Source organism: Hyposmocoma kahamanoa, unplaced genomic scaffold (assembly GCF_003589595.1).
Source record: "Hyposmocoma kahamanoa isolate Upper Pololo Valley unplaced genomic scaffold, ASM358959v1 68, whole genome shotgun sequence".
Classification (NCBI taxonomy): Eukaryota; Metazoa; Arthropoda; class Insecta; order Lepidoptera; family Cosmopterigidae; genus Hyposmocoma; species Hyposmocoma kahamanoa.
This window is the reverse complement of record NW_020653856.1, coordinates 1,234,703-1,252,824: the sequence shown is the minus strand read 5'-3', so window position 1 is coordinate 1,252,824 and position 18,122 is coordinate 1,234,703. Positions and strand designations below refer to the sequence as shown.

Here is an 18,122-nt window from a genome sequence, read left to right as displayed (position 1 = left end):
TTGTATTAATAATTATAACAAACTAGTGGAGTAATTTCACAAAAAAAAAAAATAATTGAATATCAATTCAATAAAAATTTAATTAAGATAATCTTTATTTCGGTAAGCAAATTACGCTTCAAATCGTCCCGTTGATTAAACTCTACTACTCATTTGTAAGGCAGATTTCTTTGAGAATAATGAATACGAAACTCTAGGGATTGCTCTTTGCAAATAAACATTTGTGCATATTTATCATTACCAACATAAGACCGAGACAACCTGAAAGAGCACGAGATCCGTAGACTGGACTGCCACATAGAGGCTTTGATTCCCGGGCCGGGAGAAATATTTGTATGGCCTACATATATTTCTCATGTAACTTTGGGTGTAATTTATGGATGTCTATGTGTGCGTCTATGGCACCTGCGATACTGGGTTTCCCTAATGCGAGGTTATAAAAAAAATCTTTGCTTGTCGACCTCGATGGACCTTTGTGCTCTGGATGAAGACGTTCGAAATGAACTTTTCAAAATTGGTTCTGGTATGTGTGGTGCTCCAGAGTTCCCTCATTTAAGACCAGGTAATTGGTGTGGTTGTCTGGCACAATAAAGCAAACAATCTAAGAGTTGTATTCTAGAACTCTATTCAATGCTCAAGTCAGGATTGCACTGGCAACACAAGCACTGGAAATACGGCCCTAATGGCAGGGACTTGAGTATGATTTCGAGTGCTTTAAACCATACTCAAATTCTGACTTGAGTATTGCAGTGAGCACTGAAAATCATACTCAAGTCCTTGCCATTAGGGTCGTATTTCCAGTGCTTGAAATCATACTCAAGTCTGCTCAAATCCTGACTTGAGCATTGAGTAGAGTTCTGGAATACGACCCTAAGAAAGATTTACTTACAGGGGCCTTATTCACTATCGTGTATGACCTCGTCCTTCGTTGGGCGTTAACTATGTTTATTAAGGAATTATTCTTCCGGACTGTTTAGATAATAAACAATTTCACTTCTAGCTATAATGAAATGTTGTCCAAAATTGGCCAGGGATACCAAAAACTGTATTGCATGATACATGTTGCTTGTGCATGTTATGTAATAGACGGCATCATACACGAGGGTAAATAAGGCCCGTATTATAGACCAAACTTTTGTAAACGCTTTCAGGCACTGCAGCTGGCAAGGCAGCTGATGGCCCAAGAAGAGGACGAAGATGACGACGAAGAAGATGCCAAGAAGACGTCCAAATGACTGATGTCGCTCTCTATATAGACTGCTCCTCGCTGACCACAATGGGACACGTGTCGACTTACCCAAACTTTCGGAAATAAAAAAAAAAATTAAAGAAAAAATCTTTGCAATTTTCAAGATTCTGGCATGTAATATTTTAATACCATTTTTATTCACTATAGTATTAGATTAGTAACCGCAGTTACTTATCATATTATTTTTGTGGCAGAGTTAAAATAGCTTTTATGCGCCCTAATTCTAATAGTAAATATTGAAATATGTTGACAAAATTTTAAAGCAATTTTTGATAATGGGTAATACACACAGAATGTAAGTCCTTTAAACTTAATGTGTCTTGTAAGTCTATATATATAATGAGAGTATTATCATCAGCAAAGCGAAACTTAGACAGGATTAATGGAACATTTATACTGCTTGGGGGAAACTTTCACCATGAATGTGCTGCATCATATCATGGAAATGTAGGCCATCGACACACTCATATCTATGTGCTATAGTATACGTATATACGGGCAAAGAAATACTCGTACAGACGGCAGCATATTAAGCTACACATTGACGGATGTTATTCCGTTACTCTGGAAGAGATATTCAAACAAAAGTGTATAGTTTGATGTGTTGTTGACTGTACATAGATATGATATCGCATCCTCAATAATGAAGTGGCATAATTCGAAAAGTAATTTTTGGGAACGTATGTGGCGAAGGCGAATAATTGAATTATGATAACAACGTTCGTATGAGCTAGGGATCTCGTATACCAGAACGTTTAATCGAAATAAAAATATAATTGAAGTAATTCTTTTTCAAATTAAACTTTCTGATGTATGTGGCCAGTGGCAGTGGTTCATACGAACATTGTTATATATTCCTATGAACCACTTGTTATATTCATCCTTTTTATCGTTCCTCTAAATATGTCCAGAAGTGTATTAGTTTCATTTCCTACTTTTTTTTGCCGATTTCCCAAAAATTTGACTTTTAGAATGACATCACCTAATTATACAGGGTGCTATATCGACTCATCCGTAGAACAAAGATCTATGTGCAAGACTACTTGTTCTCAGGACCACAGTACATTTCGTTCGTTCTTCGTCGCTGTGGATGTCAGATTGACTATTGTTCGATTTTATATTTTCGAAACGAAATAAGATATATAAATTCTCAAAATACCCTTACTTAGGTCTAAGTTTGAATAACGAAATTATTCTCGTAACGTACTTATCCTCTTTTCGCTATATAACCACATCGGACTCTGTTCTTCGGATGAGTCGATATGTATGTGTAAAATTCAAACGTGAGTAACGTAAAAAACCCGGCAAGGTTAAATTCTAAAAAATTGGATACATTCGTTGAGCACAATACCAATAATGTTATGGTTTTATTAAAGGGAAATTTGTATGCATATTCTAGATTTAGCATTCTTTCCGAAATTGACAGTGACAGAGTTTTTGCTTAGATGTTTATCATGACTAGGCTATGGTATAATGTCCATATAAAAAAAATATTTTTCCTTTTTTCCTCCTTTTATTTTTTCTTTTTCCACATTTTCTATTTGAAAAATTTCCGTCATTTGAACATTTTCGGACAATTACCCAACACTAACTATAACAGAAAAATATTTTTTTTAAAGTCGCTAACAATGTAACTGTTATGTAAGTAATTATGTTTGTTTTCTAAATTGGGTCCAAAGTAACAACGTTTAATCGTTCTGTAATGCTCTCTTGAAATAACTTGTTAGCGGGTACATTATCGACGTTTATCTAATAATGATAAATAAATATAATAACGATTGCCCGATTTAGATAAAGTACTTAATAGCCTTATACGCTATAACGCTATTAATCTTTGTAATAGTTCTTATAAAAATGTATAATATAGTTTGCTTCCATAAATCAGCAGTAGGCGATTCTGTCTGGTATATTTTTCAATCTTATTTTGAATTGATAGCTTGTCGTGACTCCTCATAGCTATTTTTAGGGTCTGCCAACACTAAACTTGTTTCTTTAGTTCATTTTCAGCACTAGCGCTTTCAGTTTTTTATGAAGGTACTACGTTTACACACTAAGTCTTGGTTGTCCTCCTGGCGATGACAAAGCTGTATTTAAATTCGTTTATAGGTTGAATTTGTGTCCGACAGAATTGGTACTTTCTATGTCTTATTAATTTTAACATTTTATAGAACGCTTGTCCCAATGCGGCCAAACGATGGTATAAGGCTGTTACTTAGTAATGCCATAGGCATTTTGTGATCCTGAATTTGGCTGTATTATAACTAACTGTATTGTAAACGTAAGTGCTAATTGGTTACAAAAATAGTTTATGAAGGTTGTACCAAAGTGTTCTTTATGCGGTAGAAATTAGATTATAGGATTTGTAGTTAAGCAAGATATTAAATCAATGACGTCATGATTTTGTTAATAAATTGAATTAGAGGTCAGTGTTAGTTCTGATTATTATTAAAATTTATTTAATTTTCTCATAAACTTATATCACGTCTCTTTCGTACACAATCTCAATTTTATTTAGAACAGAAATGCTTTGGCCGCAAAATGTATTCCCTTAAATTATGACGTCATTAGCTTTTTAATTTCTAAGCTTGTGGAAAAGTAAACGAAACCTTCACAAAATATTTTCGGTAAGTACCATAATAAATTGCAAAATGTCTATGTTAAAATTTAGGTTTATGAGTAATTTCGCAGCTCGTAATAACAGCTTTGTTGCGTGATGTTTTAAGTCGACAAATTAACGTAGACTGCAAGCATTAAGGAAGGTGATCGTTACTTATGACTTACCCATCTCGCATTATGGTTTTGTTTGCATAACGGTACCCACTTTGTTGTAGATGTTCTTAGCATCCCGCGCCATACCTAATGGATTGGGGTTGGATACATTATGGATTGGGGTTGGATACATAATGGATTGGGGTTGGATACATAATGGATTGGGGTTAGATATTTTATGGATTGGCGTAGGATACTTAATGGATTTGAGTTGGATTTAATATTCGTGTCCCCCTTCTATTGTTTGCAGTTTGACCGTTAGTGTAATTTATTTAAAAGTATGCTTAAGTTTATTTAAATCAAGTCTTCTTTTCCTAGTCTGGATTTCAATCTTATAAGCTTGGGGCCGTCCATAATTTTTTGGGTGGAGATAAGAGGAAGTGGATAGAAGGGTGTTTAAGAACCATATACATTATATCGCCTATCTATCACCTATGTTGAGTGCTCTTTTCAATTCCTTCACGTTGAGATTGAAATGTTCACTCGTCTACGCACCATGCAAGTTTCGATTCTTAAATTAATTCGAAGTGTTCAATAATTTTGTAAAAATGGAATTACTTATAGAAACGCTTTACGTTAAATATTGTCGTGTAAATTGTAAATACAGAGCTTTTGATGTCTATATAGAACATTGATTAAAATAAGTTGTTCTCGACAGTTCCTCTAAATTCCATAGATCGTTGGTTCAGATCCGGCTCGAAAGATCAATATTAGGGTCCTTGTGGAAAGTGTAATAAAAGCGTTTTTTGACTTTGTAGTTCTTATAGTAGTAACCCGATTTATTGGATTGTTAAAGGAACTGGCGAGAACATTGAAATATCGTTTCGTGTTATTTGTATAAAGGAATATCTTAAAAAAAAAAATACTTTAAACGATGCATAATATTTTTTGCCGTGATTATTATTCAAAATCATTTGACAAATTATCAGAGTAATATATACAAAATAAATTCAATTTCATATTAATGCGACAGTCTCTGTTAATTTCTCAATTGATTTCCGTATCCTTTGTTAATAATTTTCCATAGCAAATTAAATAAGTTCGCTGCAAAGAACTTAAATCGACAGTGGCCAATTTTTTTTAATATAGAGATGTTTATAAACGTCGATTTCGTGGGTTTTGTATAAATTAGTATAGACAGGATTTATTGTGCATTTAATTATAACTAGGGTCAGAGCTTGTAAATTACGTGGATGAATAACGCTCCATTGCGGCATAAATAAATACATTGTAAGCGCCATTTTGTTATTAGGGTGTTACCATACTTATTATATTAATTGCTTTTTTTCGCTCTTACATGGACATAAAGGTTTTTCTGACCGCGTTAATGCGATCCCGTGTCGATAAGTGTGATAGCATTATTTAAAGTCGCTTCTCCGTGTTTCAGTCTGCAGTTTTTCTTATAGTTCACGAATATGATTGCTACAAAGCAATCCAGCACAATAATATAATAATATTTCGTCGTACACGGAAGATGGGCGCTTTAAATCCGTGCAGGCAAGTTGCAGCTTTTCAAGCATTCTTCATTTCTAATGCATTTGTTATGAACGTGAATTAAGCGCTTAAAAACGATTTGATCATTGTATTTATTACAAAGAATAACCATGGTAGGGTCATCGAGTATCGATGGGTAGGGTCAAATCCTATTTTCAGTAAAATTAAAATAAAATGACATTTTATACGATAACGTCCTCTCCGTTACAAATGGAGAGCAGACAAATGAAAAAAAAAAATCAGTAGTGATGGCCCGTGGTCCACCCAGATGGACATACGTGACCTAAGGGAAGAAATAATTTCCCGTGGTCCACCCGGGTGGACCAGAGAGGCGGTCCACGGGCAATAAAAGGGACGTGTTGACAAATGTTATTAAAATATGTTTTGACCCTTAATTGTCAAGGCGGATGTTTTTAGGCAGTAGTTTAGAAACAATGTATATAAGAGTGCAAAGCAATATAAAAGTTGTGTAATTTGTTTACTCGTTGGCCTTATTCGAAATAAAGTTGGGGTGGTTCAATCGTAGACTGTACAGACAATGGCTTGACCTAAAATCGTACATAATGTGTATATAGCTAAATAAAGTTATGAACTTTTTAACGAGTTTTATTTCTAATTCCTCGCAGTAAACAACAGCGAACTCTGTGTATACTACTGGTAAATACAAGAAAAGTATTTTTTTCGCTCTATAGAAAAAAAATGTTGAATAAATAATTTTTAACTAGAGGAGTTACAAGATCAATGAAAACTCAAAAGCTCTTTGTCATTGTTGGTTGGTGGGCGGTGGCCGCAGAACACTATACTCATAAGGAGGCGATGGCGTACATTATGTGTCGTATTCCAGAACTCTACTCAATGCTCAAGGATTTGAGCAGACTTGAGTATGATTTCAAGCACTGGAAATACGACTCTAATGGCAAGGACTTGAGTATGATTTTCAGTGCTCACTGCAATACTCAAGTTCCGACTTGAGTATTGAGTAGAGTTCTGGAATACGATCCTAAACGAATAAAGTAAGGCGGTGATTAAACGAATAGAAGGTGATCTGTTACTTTCAAATAATGTGAGCCAAGGCCATCGAACATATAATTAATTGTGCTCGATCCTACTATATCTTTCTAATTTGTGTGCTCGACGGCCAAGCGCTATGAGGGAAGAAGATCTTTTGTTTGTAAGAAAAATAGTTGAATTATATTTACAATGTTTTTTTTTCTATTTATGTTGATATAACCAAGGTGTATTTTTTCACATAAATTATTTTTTGGAAGATTCATTTCCTAATATTTTTCCATCCTATAGGATTTCCTCCTTTAACTTTTTTTCCATTCTAAGATTTCCTCTGACCATGAAACACTAAAAGCGAATGACATTTTCGTTCCATTTTACATTTATAATATTTAAGAAAAAAATGTTCTTTTAACGTAATTTCTCATATAACATTCTACAAAGTGTTGTGGGATTTGAGACTTTTCTTCTGTATTTTAAATAAGCGACCCTCTTAATGTAGGAAACCCAATAGCAAGATTCGTATTGTTACAATTTATGAAGTGCGTGACAGGTGAGACAATCGATTGACAAATCATGAAACGAAACGTTTAAATTAATGGCGTTTGTATTTTGTTTGAAAAAGAAAACGTCGTCTTGACAACGAATATTATTGAATTTTGAATGAATTATTGGATTGATATTACTATGAATTTGTTAAATTATGGATGATCCCCACGAACAACCTCCACAACTATTTGATATTCAGGTATGTTTGATGAGTCTAGTTTCACGATCTGTCGATTGTTGAGCGATCAAAACGAAGATATTTTTAATCGTCTCTATGACGAAAATAGGATAGAAATGTATACCCGCGGCACTTCACCTGGGCCAGGAACAGTGACCTACTATCGTATTGATCGTAACTTGCACGTAGATTACGAAATTTCATTCAAAACTTGAGACAATAGGTATCGTTAGCGTAAAACTTTCACTAGATTTATTTATATTTCTGTTTATTTTTAGCACGTTCTTCCGGATGTAGTGCATTCCCAACAGATTCCCGTCACAGAGACCGTTGTAGCGGACGAAGCGGAAACACCACAAATTGATACGGGTCGATGCACTGAACGCAATAATCCGTCCACTCAGAATGTCGAGAACATCAGTGAAACCGAGTCCATATCAGAACACATTCCTTCAAACTCTATCACAGAATCTGACTATGTGGCTAGAACCAGCCAATCTCAAGAGTTACTCAATGTGGAAGCCCACCAAGAGAAAATTTTAAAACACAGCTCTCTGAACATTCCCTATACTCACTCTCCACTAAGCGACAATGCCAGTGTACATGACCCTAGCAGACAGAGTGCGTCCTGGCCTATGGACATTCTTGCTGATGATGTACACCCTCTCAGTGAGGAGAGTCCTGTCAACCTGGCCTTATCATCAGATTTTTCCAAGGAATTATCAAAGGAATGCGGAGACTCCAATAAACAACAGACAGAATCAGCACCGACACCACAACTTAGTGAGGAAGATGCTCCAAAAGAATCTCCTAGAAGTGATCAATATCTCGACTCTTTAAATGAGGAGTCCAGTCACAAATCCAACATTTCAATTGGTGATGACAATTCAGTTGACAAATCTTCACATTCTGACAAATCTTTACATTCTGACAAATCTTCACATTCTGACAAATCTTCACATTCTGACAAATCTTCAGGGTCTGAAGAGATAATAAAGCTTGATATAAGGGGACAAGCTGCTCCTAAATTCCCCTTCCCTGCTGCTCAAATAATCTTTGGTCCACCTCCAGAAGGAAGTGATGTTATTAGTCCTGATGTAGAAACTATTCCAGTTTTTCCAAATCTTCTTTCACCATTTTTAGTAGGTGCTGGGGACAATAGGATTAAAGTGGAAGAAGTTTTTGATGACGCAGTTATGCTATCTAAGAATCCATCATTAGAACGTCTTCCAGAACTGACTCTTTTAAAGGAGCCTTCTCCAGATCAGTCGGAGTCATCAGATAAACAAAGTTTGTCTAGTGATAAAGCTGAACAAGACATGTTAGTAGAAGAAATGGAAGTATATGTAGCGGATTATGACACAAAGGCTAACGAAGCAGAAAAAAACGAGAATGCATCAATACCAACACAGCTTAAGTCTATGGCTCCAGATGAGACAACTTCTTTTAGTACATTAACCACAGACTATAGGACTATTTGTGAAGAGTATAATGAAAAGGTATTACTTGTTATTGAAAAGTTGTGTTACTGCATGTGGCTGCTTTGCGCTGTGATCTTACTTTGTATATTAATGCTGTTACTAATGCCCTTAGCGTGCTATGTGTTTAAGTTCTATAGGATGCACTTTTTGGTTTATGAAAAGGTCTCAAAATATTTTGCTGTCCTCTCGGTTTACTAGATTTTAGATCATTATAAATATTTTTGTGCATATATGAATGATTTTGTTTTATTTTTTGTATTTGTTGTGTTGTAATGTTAATAGAGCATTATGTTGTGATTTTCTGTTGTACATTTGCTTGATGAAAAATCTTCTTTCAAAATCTCGCATAAAGTTTTTTTATTCTCAAAAACATTGTCTATGAACCACTTGAAAAAACTCTCTGCTTATCATTTGTATGTCAGTGTCACAAAAATAAACAAACACTTTGTTATCTTCTTCTTTCTGCTTATTTTAAAATTTATTCAGTGAAACAATGTTTGCTGCGCATGTAAGTAACACAAGCGTTCATACGACTTTCGCTTGCCGCTTTCCATGTTGTTCATGTTATGCTTTGTTTACAGCTTGTGCACTTGGAAGATGCGCTCACGCAACGTGACGAATTAATCGAAGAACTCACCGTCTCATTGCAGCGATCAGCCAAAGAACGGGATGAACTGAGGGTGGAAAATGTCCACTTAACTAATGAAGTACACAACCTGCAACACATTGTTGCAGAACACTCCCATTCTGATCATGGTACTGTTAAAGGACAACTCTCAGACTTTATAAAGTACGAGACTATGCTCAAAGATGATAGTACCAAATTCTATTCTGCAGTAATGAGTGGTGGGTCATCATTAAAAAGTTCGAACGGCGAAAGAGACAATGATTGCGAAGAAATAACAATAAATTATTCACGGTCAGATTTAAAGTCTTCATCATCAGACGATTTTCAGACTGGTTTTGAAAATAAAATAGGAACAATCATTAGTAAATTCGATGAGTATATTGAGGAGAATTTGAGGAATAAATTGAGAGAGAGCATCATACAGGTTTTATGCACCGAAATTGGTAAGATGAGGATTGAATTCGACACCGATATAAAGGAGCTTGAAGCACAAGTGCAGCAGGATAAACACGCATATACAATAGAAACTAGACGGCTCCGGGAGCTCTTGACTTCTGTAAAATCTGGAAATGCTGATATTGAAGCTTTGCGAGAGGAGTTGAACATTAAACATGAAAAAGAAATGGAGAATCTGCGGATGTATTTTGAAAAGAAATGTTCAGATATGGAGCGGAGGTAAGTTGTTAGTTGAGATGGTTTTTGCATAATTGTTAATTTACTAATCCAAGTTGTTTTATTCATGCTGTCTAAAGGCAGAAGCGATGGTAAGTGTGACAAGTTGAACTTAGAACTTAAGTGTACATTTCATCATTATCAACCCGACATACGTCCCACTGACGTGCATATGTCTCCTGTGATGCGAAGTTTTAGGCAATAATCCGCCACGTTCATGCTTCATCGTTAGTGAGAGATATAGCCACATTGAGTAGTATATAACCAGAAATAGAGACGAAATGTCATTTAATTTGTGACAACTGCGCTCCGATTAGCTAGCACGAGTTCGAAACAATTGACGGGTGTCGTCAACTGTTTCACTTCAAATCGACCAGTTAACTTGAGCTTTGCTATAATGGACGAAAATTGCAAAATTACATATTTAATGATGAAATTTGATTCCATTTGTCTTGTATTTAGATGTTTTGCTGTTTTCCCCCACACCACCGAATGGAACAGCATGCAATGGCATGCTAGAGATATTTTCTGTATTACAATAAATACAGAATATTTTTGGAGTACACACAGGTCAGTTGTTGGCGCTGTCTATATTTCAGTGCAAACAAGATTTGATTTTTATAAGTGATGTATCACTTATAAATTTATGGCCATAAATAAAATAATTAATGGCCCTTATTTCGTTTCTATTTCTGGTGATTTGTTTGATGTATAGCCACTAGATATTCACAACGTAACTTAGTCATTAAAAAAATTAAATAAAAAAAAAGTCAGGTATATGCCGCCACAGGGATTGGAACCAGTAGTAAAAGATAAAATTGTAAACTTTATATATTGTTTAGTTAAATCGTCTTGGACTTTATTCCACGTTTTGACGCATTATAGACGAAGCAAGGCGGTTTACAAAACGTACTTTTATAACACCTTTATAAAAGTATGTTTGACACACAAGTAATAAATATTGAAAGATCTAATATGGATTCTACATTTGAGATGGATTTTTATTTATGGGATTAAGTGACGGAAGGTACACGCCAGCAAATCAAGCTACATATTGACGTATCTTGTTCCGTTGCACTGGAGGCGATTTTCGAACAAAAATGTGTAGTCTGATGTGCCGTTGTCCGTACTAGCCGTGCGCTTGGTGGTAAGCGACACGTCCGCCTGTAACAGTTGCAGTGCCACTTACGAGATTTAAATCGCAAAAACCTGAAGTGCACTACCGATGCCGTCGTCACCCTGAGACTTAAAATGACAAGTCCCATGTGTGTGTGGTTTAACCAACACCCTTACTACTTGGCGGCAGAAATAGGTGTGGTGGCAGTAATTCCCTGCACGAACTCTTTCCCGAGAAGCTCTTCTGTTACTTTTTGTTACTCTTGACTGCGAGATTCAGCCTGAGTGTGTTGGGTTGATATTGTACAAATTGAAATATTCATTGTGAGTGGTATAGTTACGTGACAAGCGCCTTGCGTATGATGCAGCTATTCGGAGGAGGTGTGGCGCGGGCGCGCATGCGCATCGCCACTGGGCTCGGCGTCCTCGCTGGAGGCTGAGGCCGCGGCCGGCGCCGGCGACCAGTGCCGCCGCAGGACGCGCAGCGCCGAGTTTCCGTCGCTCACTTACGAGGTATTACAAATTGAAACCTTTTGTTTCGGACACTGATCCATAAGGGTTAGTAATTGAACAATTAGAAATGGGGCTAGTATTACAAATAATGACTTCCGAGCTAGGTTCAATGACCAGTACTATACTGATCGAAAGCATCAATCATAATGATTGTTTTTTTCTAAATAACATAGCATCTTAAATAAAAGAAAGACGAAATATGAGTTTGTGTAACATAGCGATACATTTATAATTCAAAAGATTATAAGTTTCACACACAGATAGTAAGTACATTGCGATAAATAAAAAATTACAAACGAGCATTGAACGAGCTATTAGAAGCCCGAAGCCGAAGACTGAGGGCTTCAATGACTCGAGTCGAGAGTTTGGAATTTTTTACCGCCCGTACTACATACAACGTCTTTCATCACATTTTTTGCGAGGAAATAAATAAAATGATCATTTATTTCCTGTGTAAATAAATATCGTTTCACAACGAAACAATTACACAATTTTCAAATGGCGGGATTTTTGTGTTTTTTTTTTAATGAACATGGCCAGCTATTCTTCTATAGATAATACAACTCGAACTAAAATTTGTAAAAGGTAAAAACGCATAGAGCCATAACGGTAAAGGTATAAAATAATTACTAAGAATGCTGCAGAATTGGATTTTATAAAATTAATTTAGCAAATGTTTACTTTTTTTCTATACTTTAAGCTTATATGAAATAATTCCGATTTTTCGAGCATTAAACTTTTTATAAAATCTTGACGTATAAGAGAAGTACAGTGCAATTAAATTTAATAAAATATTTTAAACGCCGAGCGAACTCTTCAATAATTCAATAATGATTGGTACGTGCCATCCGTGCTTTGCGACTCGAGTGCACCGCGAGGTAATCGGAATGTGTGCGTGCGCACACATTTGCATGGAGTTACACTATTTGTCTTATGCTGTAACTATGCTGCCAAGGATTTTTGTTTAACGATTATTAGTTTCGATCAATCAAGCTCATCCAATAGAATGATGGCAAAAAACATTATTGAAGTAAAAAAATTACGAATATTTTCACAGCAAGTCTTCAAATCACTGCTGGGTATAGGCCTACCCTAGTTTGTTAACCACGATTTGCTCTAGTTTCATTAGTCTATGACGATGTCTCTGAATTGTTACTTATATTTTATTTTTAATAATTTCAGCCGACACAACTGGAGCAAGCGCTGAAACAAACAAACAAGAAACACGAACAGCTGATAGAGGAGCTAAAAGCGGAGCATGTGGCTTATGTCAACGATCTGCAAAGCCGACACACTGAGGCCATCACCACTCTCGAGGCAAAGGTATAGTATACTATTACGGAGGCCAGGAATTAAGGGATTGCTGGACGAGTATGAGTTACAAGGACGAGCGACAGCGAGGCCTCGTATTAATACGAGTAAAGCAATCCCCGTTCCCGCCGAGGCATCTATAGAATTTTTCTCAAACCATGCGAGGAAATAATAAAAGACTAAAGAGAGGAAGATGTACAATAGAAAAAGTAAAAAAATATTAATTAACAATAAAATTTATACAATACAATTGCGAAAAGAAAATGTTTTTGTTTTTCCGGGCACATTATAATAGTCTACTGAACTTCTGTGTTCTCGTTATCGCTCTTCTCACTGGCACTCATTTTCGCGACCAAAATACAAAAAAGACGTCAAAACAAATACATACCAAAACATTTTAAATTAAATGTTACCGCCATTTTCTTTTTTTTAAGTAAGCGGTACTGGTAAGTAATTTTAATTATCGCAGGTATGAACACTGGGCAGTTGGCTGTATGAGTTTTTCTTTTGCCTGTTGACATAGTTCATTATTAGTAGGTATATTTAAAAGTGTAGAGAAGAGGACAGTAATGGATTTTCATGCTTACTTTGCAGGCCTTGGCCGGAAGCAAGTCGTACGGTCCTTAAATGACAAACTTTCCGAGACCGTTTTTTGAACGTAATGCAAACATTCCAAGCAAATCTAATGCATAGCAAATTCGATGTCTAAACTTATATTTTATTTATTTATGCAAAGTATTATGCCCTGGAGCCGATGTACGACTTCGTATACTAGTCGTTGTTGAAACGGCGGGGCCCAGATTTGGAAGCTCGGGACTTCTTTGAATAGTTGGGCTACCGACTCAGAGATACTGGCTACAATTACAGCTCTGGATCTTGGTTGGTTCAATACGTCGCACATCAAAAACCAATCACTTTTTTTAGTAGCAGTAGAGCTCCCTGTGAATGAGTTCGTCCAGGGAAGTACTGCAACCTTACCTATTTCTGCCGCCAAGCAGTAATGTGAGCATTACTGCGTTCTGGTTTGGAAGGTTAAGGGTGCTGGTGAAATGGCAGGCACATGGGACTTGTCAACTTATGTCTCAGGGTGATGGGCGCAGTGGCAGTGCCTCTCAGATCTTTGTGATTTAAAGCTCTGAGTGGCACTGCAATTGTTATGGACCAGAGTGTGGTTTACCACCAGGCCCACAACTAGCCCTTCACTTGGTATTATATAATCTCAGTACAGAGTATTAAAAAAACCGACCTCAAAAGTACGTGGAATTACATCTATTTGCCAAGTTTTATTGAAATATCTCCTAGTTCGCCACTATACAGGACTTGGCACAGGAGATAATAAAAATCGGTTCTCACTACTCAAAGTATATTGAGAAAGAAAAACGCCTTGAATTGGAGAATAGCAAAACCAATCATTAAAATGATTGCTCTTTAAGTAAAATTTAGGCGCTATTTATAAAAATGAATGTTCATGCGTGATTAGCCACCCTCGGAGGTGAATGATTTTCTTCAAAATGAAATGGGACCACTATGGAAATACTCCCTTTCCAGCAAAAAAAGAATCATGAAAATCGGTTCACAAATACCGGAGTTATACATACATACAAAAAAAACATACAGTCGAATTGAGAACCTCCTCCTTTTTTTGAAGTCGGTTAGAAATAAATGCGAGTAGGGAACTTTTACCTTGCCTTGAAATTTAAACACATTTTCATGGACATTCCCTGTTACCTTGTCAATAATACATATATGTTTTTTAAATCGCAGATAACCGAGCTGAAGGCGCATATACAGACGACCGAGAATACCGAGCCCAACGTATCTGTTTACCAACAGGATATTGATTTGGAACTCGAGAAGGTCAGTATAATAATTTTTTGCATATTGTTGTTTACTGAGTGGTGTGATTTTTGTTACTTACCACATTCACTAGAGGGCACGTTGTAATAATTAATTAGCTTATAGTATGTATGTTTGATTCTACTATAATCTCATCAACCTCCACAGCCCGACTTTACCCACAGCTGTGTATAGCATATTAAAAAGTCGAGACTCGCAGTGGTCTCGAACATCCCGCGAAAAACGAGACTTTCGAGACTATTTTAAAAGTTGATATTATAGGCTAGGCATTTAGGCAGTAGAAACATATTTATTTAATTTTTAACTTTTTTAAATTATATTTTAACTGCCTCTGTGGCCAAACGGTTGCCACGCTGGACTGCCACGAGGAGGACCCGGGTTCGATTCCCGGGTCGGAGAAGTATTTGTATGGCCTACATTTATTTCTCTCGTGATTTTGGGTATGATTTGTGGTTGTCTATATCGACCCCTCCTACGTAAAGTATCGTATGTCGAAATTGCCAAGTTTACAGGGGAACGTTTTAAAGTTTTGAATTCACTGAAATGAGCATAACACGTGACTTTAGCATTTCTCAGTTTTATTCGGCAAAACTCGTCACTCACATAGAATGATCATCTAAGAAATTTAGGATTTTATAATACTCCGTCTAAGCACGAGCTTTGCCGAATAAAACTGAGAAATTATGGTCAAGTGTTACGCTCATTTCAGTGAATTCAGAACTTTAAAAGGCTCCCCTGTAAACTTGACAATTTCGACATACGATACGTTACGTGTGAGGGGTCGATTTGTGAATGTCTAGCGGCAACCCCTCTCGGTAACGATAAAGAAAGACTTCACGACGAAACACTGAAGAAGATTCCTTTTGAATACGTGTTGAAATCTCCAACACGCAATGAGCCCATGCGACGAACTATGGCCTAAACCTTCCTGCTCAGGAGACCAGTGTAATGACTAAGCCTCAAATTCAAATTACCCCAACCGGAATACGTGACGAGCAATGCAAAAGATAACATTATATTCCTTTACGCAAAAATTAAAAAGAGGACGGAACATACTGCACCGCTTTACAAAATACAATGATCTATTATTAGACCATTATACTAGATCAAATACACATTTCTTTGAGTGAACAACAGTAGAGCTGCGCCGCGCGTCTTATATCGGTCGATATGTGTCCATGGCACTCACGAATGAGGTCCCCTAGTGCGGGGCTACGAGTGTGTATATTATTATCAATAATAGCCTTTTGTACGTCCCACTGCTGGGTACGAGTCTCAAGGTTTAGTACAGTCACGCCGTGCTGGTCTGTTGCGGGTTGTGAACTTTCTTTGGTTTTCTTAAGGTTTCATCACGATCTTTTCCTTCACCTTTATTGGTAACGTAATTTAGGAATTACATCGTTCTCTTACTGAGTCATAAGATTTTTACGTTTTGACGCATTGTGCCGGAAATGCAAAATGCCAAACGGGCTAAATGTCAGATTCGCAAAATGCCAGATTCGCAAAATGCCAGATTCTCAAAATGCCAAATGTCACTGCCAGTAACAGGCCTTCCTCCTGACACACAGGGGCTGACGTTCTGCTTGTTTCTGGCATAATGCGTCGAAACGGATTTTTTTATGCAATCCATTCATTATCAACCCATTTATACATCCCACTGTTCGGCACGGATCACTTTTCAGACGAGTGTTTTGGCCATAGTCAGCCACCCTGGCCCAATGCGGGTTCTGGACTTCACACGTTTTCCGAGGGCTGTGAACCTTTTTCAACGTGCAACGTGCAACATGTTGTTTTCATTCACCGAAAAGCTCATGATAAATTTCAAATTAAATTTCGCGCAAAATTCCGAGAAACCCTGAGGTGCGATTCGGGATCCGAACCCACGACCCTCTGCTTGAGAGGCAGTTCATCAAACGATTAGGCTACCACAGCTTATATGCAATCGGAGATTGTTTAGCTTGTTTTGAGTACCTCGCGTGCCCTCTGGTGGCCACTTACGAATGGCAGCCTGTTGATGTTGTAAACATTGAAATTGTGCCTTCAGATTAGATAGCATTAGGAACATTCTTTTGTGTGTCTAAAAGACTATTACTTGAAGAAATTATTACAACTATTTTGTAGTTACATCGAGGTTCGCTTTTCTTTTACTCAATTTGTGCCTTCGCCATATTGAAAAGTCATTTTGAAAATTGTCATTCGGTCTTATATGAAAAAAGACAATACAATATACAAACCGAAATATGTGCTAATATTTTGTAATATAATCTATATTGCATGAATTGAGGGACGAAGCTTACGTAGCATTAAAGTATAAACTTTTTTATAACTTCTTTATTATAAAACTCTGAATCCCAGTTAATTAAACTTTTAATAATAATGATATAAAACACTGTTCAATGGTATTATTAATGAATTAACTGAATCGCACAACTATTTGTAACGTAGTTAATGGAAAAGTGTAAATATGCATTTACCTCAAAGGTCAAGCCACACTCCCCGACTACGATTCACGGTTTGATCATGCAATAATTACGATTATAATCGGATTTTTAGTTAGTGAGTTCCTAGTTTTAATATAAGAAAAATAAGGTGAAGGGTCCACTGCACTGACTCAATAGTAAATCTAGTTATTATTAATGTAATTTCATAACAGAATAATTATATTCCTTAATAGTGAAAATTGTTTAATTAAAAAAAAAGTGTACATTATGACCTCCATCTCATCTGATGAAAAGTGACGATGAGGTCAGCGATGGAGCGTGCACACTTAAATAATGCTTATTCACTCTCGCCTTGAAAAGGCCCACGTTATAGCGTTCAGGGAATAAGTCTGCAGGCAAGGAATTCTAATCCATATCCGTTTGCCATATAAATGTGGAAGCGTAACGTTTCGTGCGTATCCTTCGAATACCTGCAACATAGGAGTGGAACCCCAGCCTACGTTTAATGAAGCCGATGATGTAAAGGGGAAACTCGGAATTAAATCGTGCAATTCCATCGCACACTCCATGATATATCCTGTAGAATAACTAACTTGGACTAGGCGCACGACTTGTTCGTCCTGTCACTTGATATTATAAAAAAAAAAGTTTTTTTTTTACTGACACTGATTCAGTGATTTCATTGAGAACTGAATCAAACACATAACTATATGGGTTTGGTTATTTGAAATTTTGAAAAAAATTGAAATTATATTTCAAAGTGCCATTGGAAGCTGTCAGTTAGTTAGTAATAAAAAAATCCGACTATATACTATGTGATGCGATTAGTTGGAAATTCATTCCATACCAATTGTGTTTT

At 36.5% G+C, this 18,122-nt stretch overlaps 2 protein-coding genes across 2 annotated transcripts in view; both read left to right on the top strand.

The window, feature by feature from the left end:
* The window catches only part of LOC113232310 (protein phosphatase inhibitor 2-like), a 10,395-nt gene extending 8,027 nt beyond the window's left edge, over nucleotides 1–2,368 (top strand). Inside the window, exon 2 of the mRNA XM_026466987.1 lies at nucleotides 1,152–2,368. Within this exon, the coding sequence (XP_026322772.1) occupies nucleotides 1,152–1,235 (84 nt within the window). The 3' untranslated portion in view covers nucleotides 1,236–2,368. The remainder of the gene's footprint in view (nucleotides 1–1,151) is intronic.
* A 4,787-nt stretch (nucleotides 2,369–7,155) lies between these two features.
* Nucleotides 7,156–18,122, top strand: part of LOC113232269 (paramyosin-like) — a 57,907-nt gene continuing 46,940 nt past the window's right edge. The window contains exons 1-6 of the mRNA XM_026466938.1: nucleotides 7,156–7,265; nucleotides 7,523–8,743; nucleotides 9,307–10,028; nucleotides 11,510–11,654; nucleotides 12,837–12,977; nucleotides 14,730–14,822. Of these exons, the coding sequence (XP_026322723.1) occupies nucleotides 7,221–7,265; nucleotides 7,523–8,743; nucleotides 9,307–10,028; nucleotides 11,510–11,654; nucleotides 12,837–12,977; nucleotides 14,730–14,822 (2,367 nt within the window). The 5' untranslated portion in view covers nucleotides 7,156–7,220. The remainder of the gene's footprint in view (nucleotides 7,266–7,522; nucleotides 8,744–9,306; nucleotides 10,029–11,509; nucleotides 11,655–12,836; nucleotides 12,978–14,729; nucleotides 14,823–18,122) is intronic.